The following is a 24,046-nucleotide window of genomic DNA, read 5'->3' as shown; positions in this document are numbered from 1 at the left end:
GATGTAAAAGTGGTAAATGAATGAGATAATTGATACTACAGTAAACTAGGTTGAGTCTAGTTTCTAAAGAATATAAATTTGTAATTTTTGGACGTGTGAAAGTTAACTTTTATGATTTTACAAAAACGTGGTGCAAAGCTGAGTTGTTAGACCTGCTGTTAGGTTGTTTTGTAAATGTTATATCTCATGATCTACGAGGCCAATTGGGTTGGTTCCACTTCTGGAAGTTGACTTATTGAGTTAGGAACCTAACCCAAGTGGTCCTGCATTTATTGGATTTTTCGTTTAACGGGAATTGCAAATAACATTCTGTTGCGCATGAATCTGACTGATATGAGTTTGCTGTAATGTTTTGGTCATTATAAGAAAAATATGTGGAATAAAAATAAGATAAAATATGTTCTGGAAACCTAAGATATGTATGCTTCTGTGGTGATTTTTGGTGAATTAATTGAGACGTTATGATCGGTGAAATAGTACAATCTTTCAAGTAGAAATTCTGTCATAATGAAACTAACTGCTGAGTTGTGTAAAAATGCATGAAATATGATAGTTTTTGTATATTTGTTATGTTTTGACCAAAATACCCTTGCGGGGAATAGTTGCTAATTGATTGCCATGAATTGACCAAATTGCCCTTATGGGGAATAATGGTTAGTTAGTCTTTGTTTGTTGACCAAAATGCCCCTACGGGAATAATTGCTAATAAGTATGTTATTAATACGTGACACGAAAGTAATTGCTCACTCATGTATCGTATCACAATTTTACTTGTTTAAGTCACACACGATTCACAAACGAAACACGAAACATGTTACGTGCATAGGTATTATGTGCCGAGTCTAGAGACTCGTTAAACATTCCGATACTTAGAAAATCTCTTTGTTATTTTAGAACGCTAGAGAGTTTTCTACGACGCGCATCACTCGGTGATCTAGATCGGATATTCTTCGCAAACAGTGAGTTCACTTACCCCGCTCTTTGAACTGTTTTCAAACGTTTTTCACTTGGGGGAGATAACATACTCCGATAAACGCATTTTTGAGATAAACACATATTTAAGATTTTGTTATAAATTATATATATCACTTGTAGAGGCTAAGCGGCACGTAACCCTTGAAGTCCCACGCATCGAACCGGTTAATATTTGGAATAGCGAGTCACTGTTGAGTAGTACTACTGGGTTTGACAAACCCCACCCGACGCTAAGCTCAACTGGAGGTTGAGTGGGTGTAATTTTGGCTAACACTTACCATGGTCTGGGTTGACCTGGTGACGGGCACTTGATAAACAGTCAGCTTCGGTCTCGAACCACTTAGTAATACTTGTTGTATAGATTAGCTACCTATCGATATATAATTTGACATAACACTATCTGGTAATGCAAAACACTTAAACGCTGTAACGTGGTTACACACTTAAACGCTGTAACGTGGTTACACACTTAAACGCTGTAACGTGGTTACACACTCAAACGCTGTAACATGGTTACACACTCAAACGTCGTAACGGGGTTACGCAACACTTAAACGTCGTAACGGGGTTACGCAACACTTAAACGTCGTAACGGGGTTACGCAACACTGAAACGCCGTAACGAGGTTACGCAAAACGCTTAAACGCCGTAACGTGGTTACGCAAAACGCTTAAACGCCGTAACGTGGTTACGCAAGACACTTAACGTAAAACGCTGAACGCAAACGCTAAACGATTTATTTTTATATAACTTGTGAACTCACCAACCTCGTGTTGACCCTTTTAGTATGTTATTCTCAGGTAGCCGAGGCGGGCGCGCGGTCTAGGAACATGCATTGTTTGAATCATCTTTATTTATATGGTTTACGCTTCCGCACTTATTTGCATTTAAACGTTTTTATGGTTTGATTATAACTAATGATTCCGATCCTGTTAGTTCACACCCTCTGACGGTAAAACTCCGTTAGTGGATTTTGAGGGTGTGACAGATGTGACGTGACGGTTACATGACAATGGTTAATTTTTATGATGTGATGTTTGACGTGATATTGAATATATATATATATATATATATATATATTGGGTTGAGTTATAATAAGAAGATTAGTTTTCTTAGGAAGAATAGAAAATAATATTGTCCATTCATTTGAGAATTAAATGGTTGAGATTAGATTAAAGATATCATCAAGTGTAAAACAAGGGTAAGGGCATAATAGGGATAACACATTTGTTGATTTTCTCTCTCCACAATGCAAGGCACATGTCAAATTCCCCTATCATTTTAAAACGTCTATAACTTTTTTATACGACATTTTTTTTCAAAACAATTTCACCATAAAAATGAGTGTTTTTTTTATCTTTTATATGAGTACCATATTGCTTTATAAAAATAAAAAAAAATCGTGGGTTTTACAAGGTGTGTTTTATCATAATTGTGTTTTACAAAATTGTGTTATACAAGTGTGTTTTATTTTTTCATAGTGTTTTTTGCATTGTGTTTTTTACATTGTGTTATTTAATTGTGTTTTTGTCATTGTGTTTTTATTTTCATAGTGTTTATTCCATTGTGTTTTTTACATTGTGTCTTTTTCATTGTGTTTTTCATAGTGTTTTATTTTCCGAATAAATTTCCGAAGACTTTTCCGGCAAGGTGGTGGTGGTGGGTGGCGGTAGTTGTAGGAGATGAGTGAAAATTTAAGTGGGTTTTAATTAAGTGTGTTTTAATTAAGTGGGTTTTTAAAATTAAATTAAGTGGGTTTCAATATTAAGGTAGTAGACTAAAATACCCTCATTCCTAGTCTTCTTAGGAAAATCAAACTTCTTATTTAATCATCTCTCTCTCTCTCTCTCTCTCTCTATATATATATATATATATATATATATAGGTATTGGATCATTTCAGAAGTTTTTTTACAGCGAGAAGTGAAGGTGTAACTTCATTAATCCCTAATTTCACTCTCATTCTTATGTGTAGGTGCCTTGTGTAGGTGCATATGTATGTGTGTAGGTACGTATGTTTGTATATGTGTATGTATGTTTGTATGTGTGTAGATACATAGGTTTGAATGTGGCTCGGTACAATTATATGTTTGTAGGTAGGTTTGAATGTGTAATTAAGACATAAATACAACCAACCTACATATATGTATGTAACATCATATGAAATAGAGTGAAATTAGGGATTAATGGAGTTATACCTTCACTTCTCGCTGTAATATCACTTCTCGCAAGATCCATCCCCTATATATTACCTTTCTTAAATTAATTATTTTTAATGTATATTTCTTGATAACAAAGAAATTAAAACGGCTAATATTTTCCACCAATCTCATCGCCACCGACCGAACTCTCCCATCCGGCCATGATCCTCTCCACCATCCACTCGTCGAATTCAAACTCTGCAAAGTGATTCATCTCAAATCCAACATAAATGTTGACAATCCCCAAACTCACGTATCAATCAGGAGGAAACCACAATTAAAGAAGAAAATATCCATAAGAAGAAGAAAACATAGAAAAATATAACAAATAGATCCTTGTCTTTTGAAGGTACTTTTGGCAAATTTTCCCCACCTAGGACTCGAACCCTTGACCTCTCATTCTATACCCTAACTATCTTACCACCCCCACTAAAATAAGAATGACATTGATCCAACTTATTAAGAGTGTTTTGGTTAATGACTCAGGACATAACAATGTCTGTTCAAAAACTATTGTATTGGCTCCAGAAGTCTGTTCGGTGGTATCCAAGTGGTCTGGGTGAGACTAAAGGAATTGAGGATCTTTGTATCCTAAATAAGCTCATGGCGGAGTGGGGGGGCCATAGTGTGGTCTGAACGGTGTTGAGTTGGGCACTTTCAACAGAGAAGTGATGGCGGAGGTGATTGAACGATCTGCCCTATGAATTTTTTATCCTTAAATGCCACAGGTGTCGGGGATGAGGCTAAAGTTAGGTGGATTAAACATTTTATTACCAGCAATAAAGTCTCATTCTTATCAGTGCAAGAATCAAAAGTGGTTGATGGAACAAGTCTAAAGTGTGAGAATTTTTGGGGATCAAAACTCTCTTCGATTTTGATTTTGTTAACTCGGCGGGGAGATCTGGCGGACTCTTATGTATCTGGAATCCAACCTTGTTTTTGAAGGAGCCCGTTGTAAAGAACAATAATTTTATCTTAATCTCTGGGAACTTAAAAGGAATCCAACAGAAAGTCAATGTTGTCAATGTGTATGGTCCCAAATCGAATGTTTTAAAAAAAGCTGTTTGGAATGAGGTGAGTAACTTAATGTTCTCTCGTCCGGGTATTTGGATTATCATGGGGGATTTTAACGCTGTCAGAGACCCAAATGAAAGACTAAAATCGGCTTTTGACGGGGCAAGTGCTCGCGACTTTAATGAATTTATAGCGAATGCTGGCCTTTTTGACTTTTCTTTAAGAGGTTCTAGATTCACCTTCCGTAAAAGTAATAGCAGAAAATTCAGCAAGTTAGATAGATTTCTCGTTAATAAGGAGTATGTGGATCTTTGGTCGGAGGCGTGTGGGTTAGTCTTGCCTAGATTTCTTTCCGATCATGCCCCTATCTTGTTAAGAATTAATCATATTGACTTCGGGCCCATTCCCTTTAGATTTTTTGATTCTTGGTTGGAACACTCTGATCTCGAGTCGGTTGTTGTGAATGCTAATAACTCCTTCAGTTGCGATGGATGCCCTGTTGTTTTCATTGCTGAGAAGTTAAAGTATTTCAAATCATGTTTAAAGGAGTGGGATAGGAAAGTTAAAAAAGAGCATGGGGAGAGATACGAGAAGGCGCGTGAAGATTTATTACGGATGGAAGGGATTTTGGAGGAAAGGGATTTAGAAGAAGATGAAGAATGGGTTCGGCTGGAATGTATTAAAGAGCTAGCTGATATGGAACATAAAAAGTCTATGGATATACTCCAAAAATCTAGAACTAAATGGGCGTCCGATGGTGACGACAACTCGGCTTATTTCCACAGGATCATTAAACATAAGGCTATGTCAAATAAGATTCATGGCCTTATTATTAATGGTAGGTGGTGTGATAAACCGATTAAGATAAAAAAGGAGGTGTTTGGTTTTTTCAAAAGGAGGTTTAAGGAGTCTTGGGGAGAGAGACCCAACTTTTCTTGCCCGGGATTTAAATCCCTTTCTGATGCAGAGGCTGAATCGCTTATTCTTCCGTTCTCGGTTGAGGAAATTAAGAAAGCGGTTTGGGAGTGTGGTGAAAGCAAGGCTCCAGGTCCGGATGGGTTTAATTTTAAGTTCATAAAAAGATTCTGATCCCTCTTAGAGCGTGATTTTGTAGCGGTAATGAGCCATTTTTATGTTCATGGTTCGCTGTCGACATCGGTGTGTTCTTTTATTACCCTTATTCCCAAAGTCCGCGACCCGATCTCGCTAAATGACTTCAGGCCTATAACTTTGATCGGGTCTATTTCCAAGGTGGTGTCTAAGGTTCTTGCTAATAGGTTAAAGCTGGTAATAGATTCAGTGATCTCAGAGAATCAGACTGCGTTTCTTCGTGGTAGATCAATCATTGACGGGCCACTTATAATCAACGAAATTCTCTCGTGGCTCAAAAAAAAAAGAAGAAAAAAGGGATGTTTTTTAAAATTGATTTCGAAAAGGCTTACGATCACATTAATTGGTCTTTTCTAGACAAGGTTTTGGAAAGGATGGGCTTCCCTTGGAAATGGCGCGGCTGGATCCGCTGTATTATTTCCTCGGCTAAGTCGTCGGTGTTGGTTAATGGATCTCCCACATTTGAATTTAAGTGCGAGAGAGGGATTAGACAAGGAGATCTGATTTCTCCCTTTCTTTTCATCATTGGTATGGAGGTGCTGTCGGTTTTATTTCTTAATGCGTGTGAACAAGGGATGTTTCAAGGCTACAATTACCAAATAGTGGCCCTTTCATTTCTAATTTATTATATGCGGATGATACTATAATCTTGGGTGAATGGTCCCTAGAAAATGTTAATAATTTGGCGAGGATTCTAAGAATCTTTCATATCATTTCTGGCCTAAAGATCAACCTTGGCAAATCTTGCTTAATAGGGGTTGAGGCTGGGGATGAAGAAATTCAAAACTTTGCTTCTATCTTACACTGCAAGGTGGGTTCAACCCCCTTTGTTCATTTGGGAGTTATAGTTGGAGCAAATATGAACCACTATAACAATTGGCAATCGGTGTTAGATGTGTTCAATGCTAGGTTAACAGGTTGGAAGGCAAGTTTTTTATCCATGGGAGATCGCTTAACCCTCCTCAAGTCCGTGCTCGAGAGCATCCCCACCTATTACTTCTCTATCTATAAGGCTCCGGCGAAGGTCATAGAGGAGTTGGAAGCCAAAAGAAGAAATTTTCTGTGGGGGAGTACTGATAGTAGAAGAAAGACCCATTTGGTAGCTTGGGAGCGGGTTACGAGGCCGAAGAAAGACGGAGGCTTGGGCCTTTGTCCTTTAAAAAAATTAATATTGCCCTTCTTTCGAAGTGGTGGTGGAGGTACAAAGTAGAAGAGAATAAGTTATGGAAAAAGGTGATTGATGCGTTACATTTTACCCCCCGGAAGTGGCCTGCGCTTCCCTACAATAAACGTTTTTCAGGCACTTGGGCTTCCATAGCAAAGCTTGAAAATTTTCTCCTCTCAGCTAATATGCATATTGGGGGAGCCATAAAGGGTATTGTTGGCAACGACAAAAAGATTAGATTTTGGCTCGACTACTGGTTGGAGGATAAACCTTTAAAAGTCTTGTATCTTAATCTGTTCAAATGCGAATCAAAGAAGGGTTGTTTAGTTGAAGATCGGTGCGGTATGAGTGGTAAACGAGTTATTAGAAGCTGGAACTGGAACCAAAACAGGTGGACGGAGGAAACCGTTACTGAGTTTGTCTCTCTTTCCCAAAGTCTTGGTCAGGTCGTTCTTCAAGACAAACCGGATAGGTGGAGATGGATGGGTGATAAAGACGGTGAATTCACAGTGGCGTCTACCAAAAAATTATTGTCGTCGTTCGGAGCGGTCAACGGGTCGGATATTTTTTGTTGGAACAATTGGATCCCTCTTAAAGTTAATGTGTTCGGGTGACGTTGTTTACAGAACCGTTTGCCTACCTCAATGGAGTTAGCTAAAAGGAATATAGTTCCAGTCAACTCAGTTTGCCCTATGTGCAGCAGTGCTTTGGAAACTAGTGAACACTTCTTTTCTTCTTGCCTTATTACGTGTTTGGTGTGGCAGCATATTGAAAGGTGGTGTAAGACTCCACCAATTTTTGTCTTTTCTTTGAAAGACATCTTTGAGCTGCACAAATTCATCTCCATTCCAAGCAGTAGGAAAAGGATGTTCCAAGCTATTGTGTTGGTTATTTGTTGGTGCATTTGGCAAGCTAGAAATAAAAGAATTTTTTAAGACGAGAAGGTGGATGTTCATAGGATTGTGGGCCAAATTAAATCTCTTAGCTTCCTTTGGTTGAAGGCTCGGTCAAGAAAGTTAGGGGTTGAGTGGAGAAAATGGTTGGATTTCGATGTTTAATTTGGCTTTTGTAACGTTCTCGTCCCTTGCTAGTTGCTGGCTAGTGAGGTCTTTTTAAGTTTATTGAAAGTTTGCCGTTCAAAAAAAAGTACATTCGGTATACAATTACACTAGTACTTATTGAAACCTAGTGTTAATCACTTAATTGTGCTCGAGTGACTAATATTTCTAGAATATTCGTTGTTTCAAAGGGTAGCTAGGTACCAAAAGAGGTGACGTCACCCTTATCTTCATAAACCCTAAAAAGCCTCTTATCTCAAAGTCTGTGTCTCACTCTTTAACCAAACCCACACCTACTTCTACTTACTCTGTTATCTTCTCCCGTTCATCGCAAATCTTCAGGTAATCTACTTATTCATCAATTTCAATAATATATAAATAGCTTATTAACAGTAGTAGGATGATGTTAATCTGTTTAACAATTCATTTCGCACTTAGTTTTCAATTTATTTTAATTTTGTATGTTAGGGTTTGTTATGGTGAAATTGAACTAATAATAATGATTGGTGAATGTCAACTATGTAACTATATATCTTACACTTACTCTGTTAATTGAAGTTACCAGATAATCTTGTTATTTCAAGTTTATATGTAATTTCTCAAAATTATATATTATTCTGTGCACGAATTGGTTCAGTTATTAGCCTAAACCGAAACTGAAACCATCGGTTAGTCTATTTTATTGACCAATTGGTTTTCGGTTAATCGGTTCGGTTGGTTTCAGTTAATAACCAAAACCAAACGTGGACTAAACTTTTAGCTTAGAATATATGGAATGGATGTATAGATCCATGAAATAGAAGTAAAAAAAAAATACATGAAATGAGGGTATAACTGTATAAGTGCATGCAATGAAGACATAAAACATGAAATACGTGAAATGGAGGTATAAATGCTAATAATCTATGAAATCATGAATGGTTTGATTAGTTTTGGTTAATCGAGGGTACATAAAAAACCGATAACTGATTTTTGGTCAACTACTCAACTTCCGTTCGGTTTTGGTTAACAGTTCGGATATTGCTCACCTCTAGAAATTTTATATATAATTATATATATAATTTTTTAAAATAAGTATAAAAATTTCAAATACTTAAAAGATTTTGACCAATGCGAAATTTGGTGAATTAATTAATAGGATAAAAGTGATGATAAATGTACGTTTGTGAGTTCAAGGCCCTGCAGATTTGTTAGTTTTCTGTTATCTGGATGTGTATAAATAATTGAATCGAGCTTTTGATTATTATTTGACCTCTTCTTACCTTATGTTTTCTGTAGTTTATTGATTTGAGGATTGTAAGAAGATGGCATCTATTACTCCCTTAACTTCCATAAGTTCGTTCGCTCCCAGCAGCAAAACAAACAAGACAATCACAAGTTCATTAGAAACATTGTCTTCATTTTCTTCCATTTCTTCTAGTCCTCTTGTACACAGAAGACAAAATGTAGTTCTTCAGAGAAAAAGCTCTCTCAAGGTTAAGGCAATGGCCAAAGAATTGTACTTCAACAGGGATGGTTCTGCCATTAAGAAGCTCCAGGTAAACATCAAAATGAGATTTTTTAACATTTTGTTATCTTGATGGCGCTTTGTGCTGATATCTATGTGGTGTTCTGTGTAGGCTGGTGTCAACAAGCTTGCAGATCTAGTAGGAGTCACTCTCGGCCCAAAGGGGCGGAATGTGGTGCTAGAAAGCAAATACGGTTCTCCAAAAATTGTGAATGATGGTGTGACTGTAGCTAGAGAGGTACATTAATAATTAATAACTGACATATACGTTTTTCAAAGGGTAAATTGCTTACATGATACATTTATGTCTACATAGGTTGAATTGGAAGATCCGGTTGAGAACATTGGTGCCAAGTTGGTGAGACAAGCAGCTTCAAAGACTAATGATTTAGCTGGCGACGGGACAACAACATCTGTTGTTCTAGCACAAGGCTTGATTACCGAGGGTGTGAAGGTAATTTACTAAATAAATTATATAGGAGTCTGAATCTTGAAGGGTGAACAATTAAACATTCTCATCATGAACTGTTGTTTCATCAGGTGGTTGCAGCAGGTGCTAACCCAATTCAGATCACCAGAGGTATCGAAAAGACCACCCGAGCCTTGGTTGAAGAGCTTAAACTGATGTCAAAGGAAGTAAGTTTTCCTTTTATTAGTGACTCTCTACATCTTTAATAACTATTTATAAGATGTAATCAAGTTAACCTAAATTGTGAAAATTCAGGTTGAAGACAGCGAGTTGGCTGATGTGGCGGCGGTTAGTGCAGGGAACAACTATGAAATTGGAAATATGATTGCTGAAGCAATGAGCAAAGTGGGAAGGAAAGGTGTGGTGACACTTGAAGAAGGAAAGAGTGCTGATAACTATTTATATGTTGTGGAAGGCATGCAATTTGACCGTGGTTATATCTCTCCATATTTCGTTACTGATAGTGAGAAAATGACCGTCGAGTATGAAAACTGCAAGGTAACAGGCTAATAATATTATTATTACTTTGTTCCCTTATGTTACGGATTCTGATTTTAATGTTTCATGGTTGTAGTTGCTTCTGGTTGATAAAAAGATCACAAATGCAAGAGATTTAGTTGGTGTTTTGGAAGATGCTATTAAAGGAGGATACCCAATATTAGTCATTGCAGAGGATATTGAGCAAGAGGCACTTGCAACTCTTGTTGTGAACAAACTTAGAGGTTCATTGAAGATTGCTGCACTTAAAGCTCCTGGATTTGGTGAACGCAAAAGTCAATATCTTGATGATATTGCCATTCTCACTGGAGGCAAGTATTTCTGACCGACCCACCCGACCCATTTTGTGCATGTTTTTTCAAATGGGTTTTTCTTTTCATATTGTTTCAGGAACTGTAATTAGGGAAGAAGTAGGGTTAAACCTTGCAACTGCTGGAAGTGAGGTTTTAGGGCTTGCTGCAAAGGTGGTTTTGACCAAGGATTCAACAACTATTGTTGGTGATGGCAGCACACAAGAGTTGGTTACCAAACGGGTTGCTCAGATTAAAAATCTTGTTGAGGTCAACTCTATTTTCTAAGCACTTCTAGTAGACTCTTTTTTCACTAAAAGTTGCTAACAGCTATGTTAACTGTATGTTACAGGTAGCAGAACAAGAATATGAAAAGGAAAAACTAAAGGAAAGAATCGCCAAATTATCTGGTGGTGTTGCAGTTATACAGGCGAGTTTTTATAACATATTTGGTGCTCTGTTAACGTATTCGTTTGTCTAAAGTTTTGAATATTTTACAGGTTGGAGCACAAACAGAAACCGAACTTAAAGAAAAGAAACTGAGAGTAGAAGATGCTCTCAATGCAACAAAGGTTATACCGCAAGCTATATGATTTTTGTTACATTATAAAGCTATTATTTATGGTTTAGTTAAGTTCTTGATGTTTTACAGGCGGCTGTTGAGGAAGGAATTGTAGTTGGTGGTGGGTGTACTCTATTGAGACTTGCTGCTAAAGTCGATGCCATTAAAGCCACCTTTGATAATGATGAACAAAAGGTAGGAGCGGATATTGTTAAACGGGCGCTTGGTTACCCCATGAAGTTGATTGCAAAGAACGCTGGTGTTAATGGAAGTGTGGTGATCGAAAAGGTAAAAGCGTTTTCTGCTCATTAATTATTATAAGATTTCATTTCTTTGAATGTTTATATTACTATATATGATCTTCAGGTTCTAGCTAGTGACAACTTCAAGTTTGGTTACAATGCTGCAACCGGGAAGTATGAGGATTTAATGGCTTCTGGTATTATTGATCCCACAAAGGCAAGTCTCAATTTTTATGGCGTTTTTGTGTTATCCGTTTTTAATTTTTTTCTTTTTTTGAGAGTTGTTGAATGGTGAGTTGGTGCAGGTGGTGAGATGTTGCTTGGAGCATGCATCATCTGTTGCAAAGACATTCCTTACATCGGATGCTGTGGTGGTTGACATCCCTGAGCCCGAACCCGCACCTCTTGCAAACCCAATGGACAACTCAGGTATTTAAGTGGTTAATACTTAATATTGCCATTTTCTTGTTTTTATGTTTTTTAGGTTTGGTTACTTGTAATTTGTATAAAAGGGTAACTTACTTCTTCGAATTATAACCAGTAAAATATCAAACTTTCAAAAGAATTTATTATAGTAGCCTCCAGACTTTCCATAATCTCATAAATGCCTCAAACTTTCAAGATATTGACAATTACCCTCGTAAGTTTAATAATTTTGATGAAGACGCTCAGAATCTTCATGAATTTTGACAAAACCCCTCAAAAAGTTACTTTTTTTACAACACTTCAAAGATTCTTTACAAAAGCCCAAAACTTCAAAATGTTGACATCAATCGCTCACTTCTCAAACTTCAAGAATTTTAACAAGAACCCTTACGTGGCTTTGCCACCAAGGTGAACTCAATCTGATTTTTCGAAAGCTTGATGGGTTTTTTCGGGGAAAAAAAGACTTGTCACCCGGCCAAATTTGGCTATCTTTTTATACAATTCGCTTATACTTATGGTTTATGGAGTTTTCTGTTGATCAATAGTATAAATCTTAATATAATATTATCGTGTTCATGACCAGGTTATGGCTACTAAGCGGCTGCTGCATCTAGCTAGCAAATAGAACCTCAACCCGTGGTAGTTCTTTGCATTCTTATGATCAAGACATGTTACTTCTACACCACGTTTCCTTCTGTTAGCTCTGTTCTATTATTGTAAGACACTTTAAATCCTTTTTCCATTATATTTGGAGGTGGTTGAGTAGGTTGAATTTTGGTGGGAAAAAGGTCTGTAGGATCAGTACTTGTATTCAATTTGAGAACTTCATCAATAAGAAAGCAACGAGAGTGATATTGTCTATACGGGCGTGGGGTGGTCGAGGGCCGTTCAATACGCAGTCAATTTTAAGGGTTGCAACGAGTCATGTGATGTGGCATCTAATGTTTTTCTTTACAAACTAAATTTTAACAATCGGAAGTATTTTAAACTGGCTGATAATAGTCATACTAACAGCTTTAACAATTCAAACTATGCCTTTGTGAGTTATTATTACCCAAGAGAACAATGATATATTAAAATCTAAAAAAAATTCCAATTAGATACCACATGATTGACGTAATAATATGTCATCTAATGAGGTGAAAGCAGAGTTACTTTTTTTGTGAGAATATTATTGTCCTTGGCAATGAATAAAAGTTGTGTGTTGATACTTGATAGCATTTGGCAATTAGCAGTGTTCTGCCGACCGGACCAGATCGGCTGGTTTGGAAATTGGAACACATTGGTAGTTGTTGGGCCAGACTTAAAACTTCCTTTTGTAACTGATTTCAAACCAAGGCCTCTCATATACATGAGTACCAACTAGGGCCGGTCAAACCAATCGTCGCTCGTCGCTCGCTCGGAAAATGCTCGCTCGTTTTTTCGCTCGATTGTAAACAAGCCGCTCTGCTCGGTTTGGTTTGTAAACGAGCAAAGCAAGGAGCAACGTTCGGTTCGGCTCGAATATTTTTTTATTTATTTTATATATAATTATTTATGAACAAATACATAAATATAGAGACGAAACACATAAATATAAGCTTGCAATTATTTTAACCCTTTTAAATTTTTCCTATTTCATCAATTTTATAGTTTTATTTGTTCGCTTCAAGTTTTTAGAATACTATAAGTTTGTTTACATGATCATTATATCTCAATTCAAACTTATTTTATATATAAAATATATAATTTATAACCTTCAAACTTGTTTCTTATTGAAAGTTTTAAAGTGAAAAAGAAATAAATAATGCTCGAAATCGTTCGATGTTCAATCGAAAAATGCTCGATTCGGTTTCCGCTCGGTTTGAATTTCAGGCGCTTGGTCCGGTTCGATTGTAAACGAGCCAAGCAACGAGCAAGCCTTCGCTCGGTTTGGCTCGGTTCGTGAACAGCCCTATACCTAAGTACACTAAATAGTCATTTAATCTCTTTTATTTTTATAAGTTCCTTAGTTACTTTCTTTCTTTTATGAAAACAATTTTATATTTATAAATATGACTAACATAATAACATACTTATCTTTAAACATACTTTAAAACTAATTATGACGTCATTCGATTCGATGATTGGTATGGTTATACAAAACATTGCCTAGTTATCAAATTGACAATATGGATTATTATCGACGGGTCTAGTTTGAAGTTCAAACTTTGAACTGTTAAAATTCAATTTTATTTAAGAAAAAAAATCGACTTAGTTCTCAACGACTTTAAATCGTCAACTATTTAACCAGCCAACCAGGTGTTTATATGGTCATTAAGAAGTGTGTATATATATGGTAAAGTTTGACGAAATGATTTGGCATGATTTGATAGACCTAAACCTCTTCGAGGACATGGTTGAGGATAAGAATTTTTGGAGGAGTAGAATTAAAGTTAAGGATTTTCAGTGATAAATGATTACACTAGGGCTACTATATTCCTTTTTTGTCACACACCATAATGATATTTTCTTTAGATATATTATTATTATTATTAATGTTTATAGTTGAACTTTGATTTTTTGTATTGCTTCCTACATATGTACTTTAGAGCCGAGGGTCTAACTGGAAGCCACCTCTTTATCCCTTTGGATAGAGGTACGGTGTGCCTACATCCTACCCTCCCCAGACCCTACTTATAGCTTTCCTGTTAGTGAAACTATACTGAGTATGATTGATTGATTGATTGAAAGTTTGAGTTTTCATTTGTTTTGTTTATGACTCCTTTTGGTACTTATTTGGTAAATTTCAAGCATTTCAAAGACAGAGGTCATGACCAAACCCATGCCTATAAAGATGAGATAAAGTGGAGGAGTGGTGGTCTTTTTTTAGGTATATTTGCATCAAATCTATCTGATACTTGTATCCTCCCAAACAAGTAAGCTTGGATAAGAGGGCGTGCGAACACTTATGATCAACCAATTTTCAAGTTCCAAATTACGTCTTTGCAGTTTGCACTGGCCTGTTATTTGTCGGTTTCATCGGTCATTTATAACTACGTTAGTTTATATGCGTTTATTTATACAGATAAAAGTTAGTTAAAAACATACTAGTTAAATGTATCGATAATCACTCGATACATATAATTTCCAAACCATTTTATCTACAAAGTTATATTGCTATTGTAATACAAAGATGTTTGTGCATTACTTAACATGGTCTCTTTTATCCATTTGACATGTTATGTAACATGTCATTACCTTGCATTACAACCTATACCCGTTTATAAAATAACAATATACCGTTCCTTTTGTATTTACGTGATACATGTAAAATTTTAATATTAATGAAAATAAACCATAAACAATTAAACATCTGATCACACAACAATAACGATTAAAAAACATCCGAAATTTAAGGATAGTGGCATGTGAATTAACCTTAAACAAATATTTTAATACCCAAATTTAGGTCACCAAACTATATACAACTCTTTTGGAATCACTCCTAACGAGAATTTGACTATCAAATACTTGTGTATGATATCAAAGAAGATCTTGACTACAAAGATACACCAAAAGATTATAAATCAAATGAATAGACAAAAACTATCTCTCTTGAAAATACATTGTTGTTTGGACTTTGGAACTAATAAAAAACCTAGCATAAAGGTTAACAGTCGCCTAATGTAGATACAATGGTTTCAATATATTTGTATAAAAGGTGGTGTTTGTCTATAAGATTAGACATAAAACTAAGATAAGAACATGTTAAACAAATTGAAGGTTACATATATTATAAATTTTTATATTTTTTTCAATCTTCTATCGATTTCTCTCTCTAATGATTCGATTTTGTGCGTGGCTTTGACATCTAATTTTATGATTCGGGTTTCACATCAACATATTTATTGGTTTATCTTTTTCTTGTCGCCTTTTGTTGTTGTGTCGTATACGTTCTCTTATGGATCTGCCGACTACTTCTTAAACACGCGACCTTTCAATTCCGTTAGTTGGTGTTACACTCCCTTTATTAAATATATGTTGCTCAACACAATGTTATCATTTACCGCAATCGAGTCATGTGCTCTTTCTTGTGTATCAAAGCTTTTGAATTAAGCCACCACCAAATACGTTTGCTATGGAGTTATCTCCGCAACATCATTACGTGTACAGTCTTGTTCATCATCGTCATGTTTACATAGGGTTTTGTTGCACATAGTGGTCGTGACAATATCCCAACTATGCCTTTTGATCACGCACCCTTTAGTATGTTAATCGTTTATGCTCTTGTAATATAAAATAAATACAAGTTAAAAATTTTCTATGGGAATGCAAGTTAAAAAAAATCCAACAATATGTATATATATCTAAACTTTTATTGCAAACTAAGTATCAAAAATTGGGTTAGGCTAAATGTACCCCCCTGGTTGCTTGTCATACCCTCCCCCCCTTGGAAAAACCAACTTTCATATTAACCCTTGAAATCATATAATTACCAAATTAACACAAAAGTAAGGATTTAATATTATTTTTTTGGGATTACTCCATAGAATAGTAAACAACTTTGAAAGTTGTTCCAATCAGGTCACTGATAAAAACTTTTGTTCCAATCAGGTCACTGAACTTTCATTTTTGTTCAAATCCTCCATAGAATAGTAACCAACTTTGAAAGTTGTTCCAATCAGGTCACTGATAAAAACTTTATTCCAATCAGGTCACTGAACTTTCATTTTCGTTCCAATCCTAAATATTTTACTTGGATAGCAGGTAATCTAGGTTTTTTAAATTTTTTAATGTTTTTACTTTATATAATAACTTTTAAAGATTGAGAAAATTAGTATAAATGCGAAATATAATTTTAAAATTTCGAAAATTTGCAAAAAAAGTTCGGAAAATTGAGGTTCGTGTTAGAACGGGTCAAGGTCGGAACGGGTCAAAACGGGTTTCGGGTCAGTTTTTTTTTGAACCAACGAATCAGCGTGTTTTCAACACGCTACAACTCGTTTTAACAACAAAAGCTCGTTTAAGTGATTTTTCAGTTCGTTTCAGCACCTAACAGCTCGTTTAAGCGATTTTTAAGTTCGTTTCAGCACCTAACAGCTCGTTTAAGCGATTTTTCAGTTCGTTTCAGCACCTAACAGCTCGTTTAAGCGATTTTTCAGTTCGTTTCAGCACCTAACAGCTCGTTTAAGCGATTTTTCAGTTTGTTTCAGCACCGTTTAAGCAATTAGGTGCTGAAACAAACTGAAAAATCGCTTAAATGAGCTGTTAAGTGCTGAAACGAACTGAAAAATCGCTTAAACGAGCTGTTAGGTGCTGAAATGAACTGAAAATCGCTTAAACGAGCTGTTAGGTGCTGAAACGAACTGAAAAATCGCTTAAACGAGCTGTTAGGTGCTGAAACGAACTGAAAAATCTCTTAAACGAGCTGTTAGGTGCTGCAACGAACTGAAAAATCGCTTAAACGAGCTGTTAGGTGCTGAAACGAACTGAAAAATCGCTTAAACGAGCTGTTAGGTGCTGAAACGAACTGAAAAATCGCTTAAACGAGCTGTTAGGTGCTGAAACGAATGAAAAAATCGCTTAAACGAGCTGTTAGGTGCTGAAACGAACTGAAAAATCGCTTAAACGAGCTGTTAAGTGCTTAAACGAACTGGAAAAATTGCTTAAACGAGCTTTTGCTGTTAAAACGAGCTGTAACGTGTTAAAAACACGCTGATTCGTTGGTTAAAAAAAAATCTGACCCGAAACCCATTTTTACCCGTTCTGAGTTCCGACCTTGACCCGTTCTAACCCGAACCTCAATTTTCCGAACTTTTTTTTTTGCAAATTTTCGGAATTTTAAAATTATATTTCGCATTTTTACTAATTTTCGTAACCTTTAAAAGTTATTATGCAACGTAAATACATTGACAAGTTAAAAAAAAATAAAAAATAAAAACGTAGATTACCTGCTATTCAGGTAAAATATCTAGGATTTGAACAAAAATGAAAGTTTAGTGACCTGATTGGAATAAAAGTTTTTATCAGTGACCTGATTGGAACAACTTTCAAAGTTGGTTACTATTTTATAAAGGAATCCCTATTTTTTTACAAGTTGCGTTTTCTTTTTATGATTTCGAGTTTAGAGTTTTGGGTTTCGGTTTTAGGGTTTAGGGTTCGGTTTCGGGTTTAGGGTTTAGGGTTCGGTTTCGGGTTTAGGGTTTAGGGTTTCGGGTTTAGTGTTTAGGGTTTTTGGTTTATTTTGTAAAAGATAAAGTGGTAAAATAAGGATATTATAAATATATATACTATTAAAATTAAAAAAAGATATTATAAATATTTATAATATTAATATTAAAAATATTAATATTAAAAAAATAAATTAATGGTAATACTTTATAGTTTTTAATTTGATATATGTAGTGGAGGTTATCAAATGAAAGTAATGTTGTAGGGACTAATATGTATATAAATAATGTCAAGAGCTAATTGTAATTTATATAATAAGTTTAGGGGGGGTATATTTAGTAAAAATGGAGTAAGAGAGGGTATGTTTAGCAGCACCCTCAAAAATTATTTAATATTAACAAAATAAATTATATGCTAAAATGAGAATTAAAAAGTTGTACGTATATGTAGATATATAGGTTTAAATCCATCATGGTGTAACAAATACATAGTTGGTTTTTGCTTAAAAATGGTAGGAAATATTTTGGCTAATTGATCAAACTAATTTAAAGATCAAGATGGATTTGGAAATTATCAGTGGCTTGAATAAGAAAACTTGCCCTTCTAATGACCTTTATTTTTCTTCATTAAATTTAGCATTCACTCATTTATTAAAATTTAATTAATTTTTATATACTTTGTGATTTTTCTCAAAGAAAAATTATAGCAAAAAGTCAATAATTTGATCTTCTTAATATGAGCATAATATATGTTTTGTATTGACATTTAAAAGAAAATTATAATGTAATTTGCCGAATAACGGTTTTGTTATACCGTTTTAAATAGGGATTTCTTCATAGAATATTAATCAACTTTGAAAGTTGTTCCAATCAAGTTATTGATACAAACTTTTGTTCCAATCAGATCACTGAACATTCATTTTTGTTCCAATTCTATATATTTTACCTGGATAGCAGTTAATCTATTTTTTTTTTAAATTTTTCAATGTTTTTACTTTGCATAATAACTTTTAAAGGTTGCGAAAATTAGTAAAAATTCAAAATATAATTTTAAAATTTCGAAAATTTGCAAAAAAAAGTTCGGAAATTTGAGGTTCGGGTTAGAACGGGTTAAGGTCGGAACAGGTCAAAACGGGTTTCGGGTAAGTTTTGTTTTAACCAACGAATCAGCGTGTTTTCAACACGTTACAACTCGTTTTAACAGCAAAAGCTCGTTTAAGCGATTTTTCAGTTCGTTTCAGCACCTAACAGCTCGTTTATGAGATTTTTAAGTTTCGTTTCAGCACGTAACAGCTCATTTAAGCGATTTTTTAGTTCGTTTCAGCACGTAACAGCTCATTTAAGCGATGTTTCAGTTCGTTTCAGCACCTAACAGCTCGTTTAAAGCGATTTTTAAGTTTGTTTCAGCACCTAACAGCTCGTTTAAGCGATTTTTAAGTTCGTTTCAACACCTAACAGCTCGTTTAAGCGATTTTTAAGTTCGTTTCAGCACCTAACAGCTCGTTTAAGCGGTTTTTAAGTTCGTTTAAGTTTTTTTTGAACCAACGAATCAGCGTGTTTTCAACACGTTACAACTCATTTTAAGCGATTTTTAAGTTCGTTTCAGCACCTAACATTGAAACGAACTGAAAAATCGCTTAAACAAGCTGTTAAGTGCTGAAACGAACTTAAAAATCGCTTAAACGAGCTATTAGGAGCTGAAACGAACTTAAAAATCGCTTAAACGAGCTGTTAGGTGCTGAAACGAACTGAAAAATCGCTTAAACGAGCTGTTAGGTGCTGAAACGAACTGAAAAATCGCTTAAACGAGCTGTTAGGTGCTGAAACGAACTGAAAAATCGCTTAAACGAGCTGTTAGGTGCTGAAACGAACTTAAAAATCGCTTAAACGAGCTGTTAGGTGCTGAAACGAACTGAAAAATCGCTTAAACGAGCTGTTAAGTGCTGAAACGAACTGAAAAATCGCTTAAATGAGCTGTTAAGTGCCGAAACGAACTTAAAAATCGCTTAAACGTGCTGTTAAGTGCTGAAACGAACTTAAAAATCGCTTAAACGAGCTGTTAGGTGCTGAAACGAACTTAAACGCTTAAATGAGCTGTTAGGTGCTGAAACGAACTTAAAACAAACTGTTAAGTGCTAAAACAAACTGAAAAATCGCTTAAACGAGCTGTTAGGTGCTGAAACGAACTTAAAAATCGCTTAAACGAGCTGTTAGGTGCTGAAACGTACTTAGTAATCGCTTAAACAAGTTGTTAGGTGCTAAAACGGTTTGAAAAATCGATTAAAAGAACTTAAAAATCGCTTAAACGAGCTGTTAGGTGCTGAAAGAACTGAAAAATCACTTAAACGAGCTGTTAAGTGCAGAAACAAACTTAAAAATCGCTTAAACGAGCTATTAGGTGCTGAAACAAACTGAAAAATCGCTTAAACGAGCTGTTATGTGCTGAAACGAACTGAAAAATCACTTAAACGAGCTTTTGTTGTTAAATCGAGTTGTAGGGTGTTGAAAACACGCTGATTCGTTGGTTAAAAAAAAACTGACCCGAAACCCCTTTTGACCTGTTTCGGCCTTGACCCGTTCTAACCCGAACCTCAAATTTCCGAACTTTTTTTTGCATTTTCAAAATTTTAAAATTATATTTCGAATTTTTATTAATTATCGCAACCTTTAAAAGTTATTATGGAAAGTAAAAACATTGAAAAATTAAAAAAAAAAGTAGATTATCTGCTATCCAGGTAAAATATATAGAATTTGAACAAAAATGAAAATTCAGTGAGCTGATTGGAACAAAAGATTGTATTAGTAACTTGATTGAAATAACTTTTAAAGTTGGTTACTATTTTATGGAGTAATCCTTAAAAATAATAATAATAATCAATGGAAGAGTACCAGTTGAAGATAAACATGGGATTTAAGAAAAAACAAAAACAAGTCAATTGCCGTTATAAAACAAACCGGATTTGGTGGCGCACTTGGGAATTTTGCATTGTGGGAGCCGGCTTAACTTTCAAGTTTATTTTTATTATTATTTTGTTTTTCTTTTTATTTTCCATTTGTCTCATAATCATCGGCTCTTTTTACGGAGCCACCATTTCCACAACGGTTTCAGTTTTAGTCACCCGTGCGGTTGTTGTCTTTATAAATACAAAACTAGTCTTTGTTTTCCAACAGAAAAAAAAAGATTTTAAATCTTCAAAACCATTAATTAAATGAAATCATATTAACAATTTTATGGGGGTGTCGTTACTATACGCTAATGTCTTAACGGGTAGGTACGCGAGGCACTTAAAGACAAAAAAATAAAGGCAAAAACCTAAAACGCTCGAAAAACGCTCACAAATACTTAAACGCTCAAAAACGGTCTTTGTGAAAAAAAGTGAAAAATTGATCGATTAACCATCCAAACTGTTTTTTTCGGTGAACCAATGATTGATTGGATATGTATTGACGATTCCGAGATGTTTGGATGTGATTTCATGGATCGATTCGTGAAAAAATTGACATTAATGTATTGGATCTTTTCCCCAATTTTATAATCCCAACCGTTGGTTTTGTCACCATTAGTGAGGTGATAGGTTCAACTGTTCAAGGTGGTGTTTGGTATTCAGTAATGAAAAGAGGAATAGGATGACTCATTGCGTGAAAAAAAATGATGATTGGTTATTCAATAATGAAATCAACCATTACAAATGTAATCTAATTTCATCAAAACCATACTTTCTCACATTTTTTTTCATTTCATCCATTTTTTACCTGGCTTTCTTAACAACACCATCTGAAAACAACCACCACCACCACCACCATCGCCACATCCACCACCATTGTCGTCACCGGAGCTACAACCACCGTCGCCATTTTGGTAAAAAAAAAATGATTTTTATATATAAATAATATAACGTATAAGTTAACCAAACATGGCAGATGAATGATAATGATCAATTTCATTCTTTTATCCATTTCATTTCTTCTTTCATTTAATTCCTCATCCATTGTATTACCTTCAATCAAACATACTCCAAGTGTATAAGGATTTTAGTTGAAAAATATTTACTATAAAAAAACAAAAAACTATCTCAATCTAATGACTTGGATTATTATTTTTTTTAGTTTATTTGGATCTAGGGCTTGCATATAAAAAAGAATAAGTGGGGGTGCCCGGTTAGAACCGAAGACCTACAAGTTGAAAGATGGATGTTTTAATCAATGATCTAAAAGCATAGTTTGATTCTCAATTTCGATTAAAACATTTCCCCCTTTTTTTAATCAAATTATCCTCTTAATCTTCAACAACTAATCGTAACATTCGTTTTTCATTGATGTAGAACAAGTGTCTTTATCTTTTTGAGTATATGAATTTTCTTCTTTAACTGTTATAGAGATTGTCACTACCGTAACAAAATGATTTTTTAAAGTTCAGTTTCGAATTTCTTAATGTTCATCTTTACGACGTAACTTTTTCATGATATACATATATACCGTTGCCGCATATTTTTTTATATGTGTTCCATTATTTAATATTGTGCCACCACAGCATACGGTATCTACCAACAGTTATAGCTGCTAGATATATTAAACTCATTAGTTTACTTCCTCAAATGCATAAAAGAAATATTAAAATGTCATGACGTTTGCTTATATTGGAAGAAAATTTGTTCAATCGAGAATCATTTCTTATCAAGCAATGTTCAATGTTCAATGTTTAATAAGAAGACGATAATACCTTATAAAGTTAACGAATCTAAGAGAAAATAATAAGTAATAATTTTTAAAATTAATTCATTTTACACATGACCTTAAGTTGAAATTAAGCTAATATTAATTATTGGTTGAACATGTCATGTGTTTCAAAAATGGCATTTACTCGTTCAATTATAATAACATTTAAACACTATTCAAGGTTTAGATAAATGTTATTTATGTGAACATATAATTGTTTAGTTAACAATTTTATCACTAAAGGCTAAACTCTTTAGGCTTTTAGGACAATAACTTTTGAACTTACTAGTTTTAAAATGATAACGTGTAATTAACAATTGAAAAAATGTTTCAATAGCAATATCACATCTATATTTCTCATAGTTGACCTGCTGGTCTGATAACATAGAAATGATAGTCTAGACTTGGGATCTGTTTGATATTTGATTGAAGAATGGATTTTTACAATGATAGGTTTTCTTTTTAATGATATTCTTGGATTGATCATACATTAAAATCAATATATACAGATAGTTAACATTAATTGATGAAGTTCTTAACAAAAACCATATTTCTCACTCCAATGAGTTGATTTACTGGTCTTGCCGGGTCGGTTATTAAAATAATATTGGGGCCTAGTTCTTTGCAAGTTATTAATTTATGACACGTATCTTTTTATTTCCTTTACTTTACTTGTTTAATAAGATTTGTCTGATAGTTATTTCTGGTTTGTTTTAGATGCAAATAAAGTTAGGTTGACCAACTTACACTGTCAAAATTAAAGGAAGACGGTTATTTTAAGTATCAATTAAAGTGTTACTGAATGTTGAAAGATGGTCATGACTCATGAGTTGACCAAACAATGCCCATTCATTTTGAATTTTGATAATGATATATTTGATCCGGATAAAACACTTAAGATGCTCTCCTTATATTTTGCATAGTCTTGTATTTTATAAATACAAAACCTTATTTAGTTTATTTTTCAACTCCTTTCAACTAGAATCATAAGATAGTACACGTTAGGATTAAGGTGCGGTGCGCCTTTAGAATTGTGTGGTACACATAATCAAAAAATTAAATAAAACTTAAATAACATGTCTATTAAATTTCATTAAAATACCCTCTTTATTTAATACTTTTTTATGACAAAACTTGATTATCCATCTTTTGAAAAATTTGTATGGTTACACAACTATTCAATACCTTTTGTAAAATTAGTTCAAATCTATATGTTTTTCATACAACAAAATCAAACATTTTATAATAAAATCCATATCAAATACCTATTTGGACTATCAGAACACGTTACAACTGCAAAATATATTCGACCTAACCAATATCCTACTATACTAATTAATATACTAATTAACAGAGTTACGTAAAACATAGCTTTCGTTAAGCAAAGGCTTTAGAAACGGTATAGATAGAATCATAGAAAACCATTAGGAGAAAAAATCAAAACTTTACTATAACGACCCAAACACTTAATTTATTACAATGTTAACCCACAAGATAATTCCAATATGGGATGTTGGAGAGTTTGCTATGAAATTGTCTCACAAAGTTGGTAACATTTCAACTTCATTGGTTGTGATCTGGTCAAAACAAAGAATTGGCAAGTCTCACTCATCATGTCATTTTGAATCTTATATAAATCTGACCTAGTTCAGAAATTGACATCTACGTGCCCCATGAAAGCAT

At 34.4% G+C, this 24,046-nt stretch overlaps 2 protein-coding genes across 2 annotated transcripts; both read left to right on the top strand.

Moving 5' to 3' along the window:
- Window positions 1-4,291: 4,291 nt before the first annotated feature.
- Window positions 4,292-5,278, top strand: LOC143586838 (uncharacterized). Its single transcript, XM_077068300.1, has one exon. The coding sequence runs from the start codon at window positions 4,292-4,294 to the stop codon at window positions 5,276-5,278; it is 987 nt and encodes a 328-aa protein (XP_076924415.1).
- Window positions 5,279-7,720: 2,442 nt separating this feature from the next.
- Window positions 7,721-12,380, top strand: LOC143588100 (ruBisCO large subunit-binding protein subunit beta, chloroplastic-like). Its single transcript, XM_077069207.1, has 14 exons — window positions 7,721-7,864; window positions 8,801-9,060; window positions 9,142-9,267; window positions 9,346-9,483; window positions 9,570-9,665; window positions 9,754-9,996; window positions 10,073-10,307; window positions 10,387-10,556; window positions 10,639-10,716; window positions 10,787-10,858; window positions 10,939-11,136; window positions 11,215-11,307; window positions 11,396-11,519; window positions 12,100-12,380. Exons 2-14 carry the CDS (start codon window positions 8,827-8,829, stop codon window positions 12,111-12,113), a joined length of 1,821 nt encoding a protein of 606 aa, XP_076925322.1. The 5' UTR covers window positions 7,721-7,864; window positions 8,801-8,826; the 3' UTR covers window positions 12,114-12,380.
- Window positions 12,381-24,046: the final 11,666 nt, after the last annotated feature.

The sequence above is a fragment of the Bidens hawaiensis genome, unplaced genomic scaffold (genome assembly GCF_021521415.1).
Source record: "Bidens hawaiensis isolate Kalapana, Puna unplaced genomic scaffold, B.hawaiensis_p1.1 tig00001575_1, whole genome shotgun sequence".
Taxonomy (NCBI): domain Eukaryota; kingdom Viridiplantae; phylum Streptophyta; class Magnoliopsida; order Asterales; family Asteraceae; genus Bidens; species Bidens hawaiensis.
This window is presented reverse-complemented; position numbering and strand designations above follow the sequence as displayed.

Excerpts from the sequence above, each read along its gene's own strand:
- LOC143586838 (XM_077068300.1), top strand. The coding sequence starts at position 4,292 with ATGGGGGATTTTAACGCTGTCAGAGACCCAAATGAAAGACTAAAATCG.
- LOC143588100 (XM_077069207.1), top strand. The coding sequence starts at position 8,827 with ATGGCATCTATTACTCCCTTAACTTCCATAAGTTCGTTCGCTCCCAGC. Across the intron at positions 9,268-9,345 it reads GTGTGACTGTAGCTAGAGAG|GTTGAATTGGAAGATCCGGT; the intron begins GTACATTAATAA and ends ATGTCTACATAG. Across the intron at positions 10,717-10,786 it reads GTGGTGTTGCAGTTATACAG|GTTGGAGCACAAACAGAAAC; the intron begins GCGAGTTTTTAT and ends AATATTTTACAG.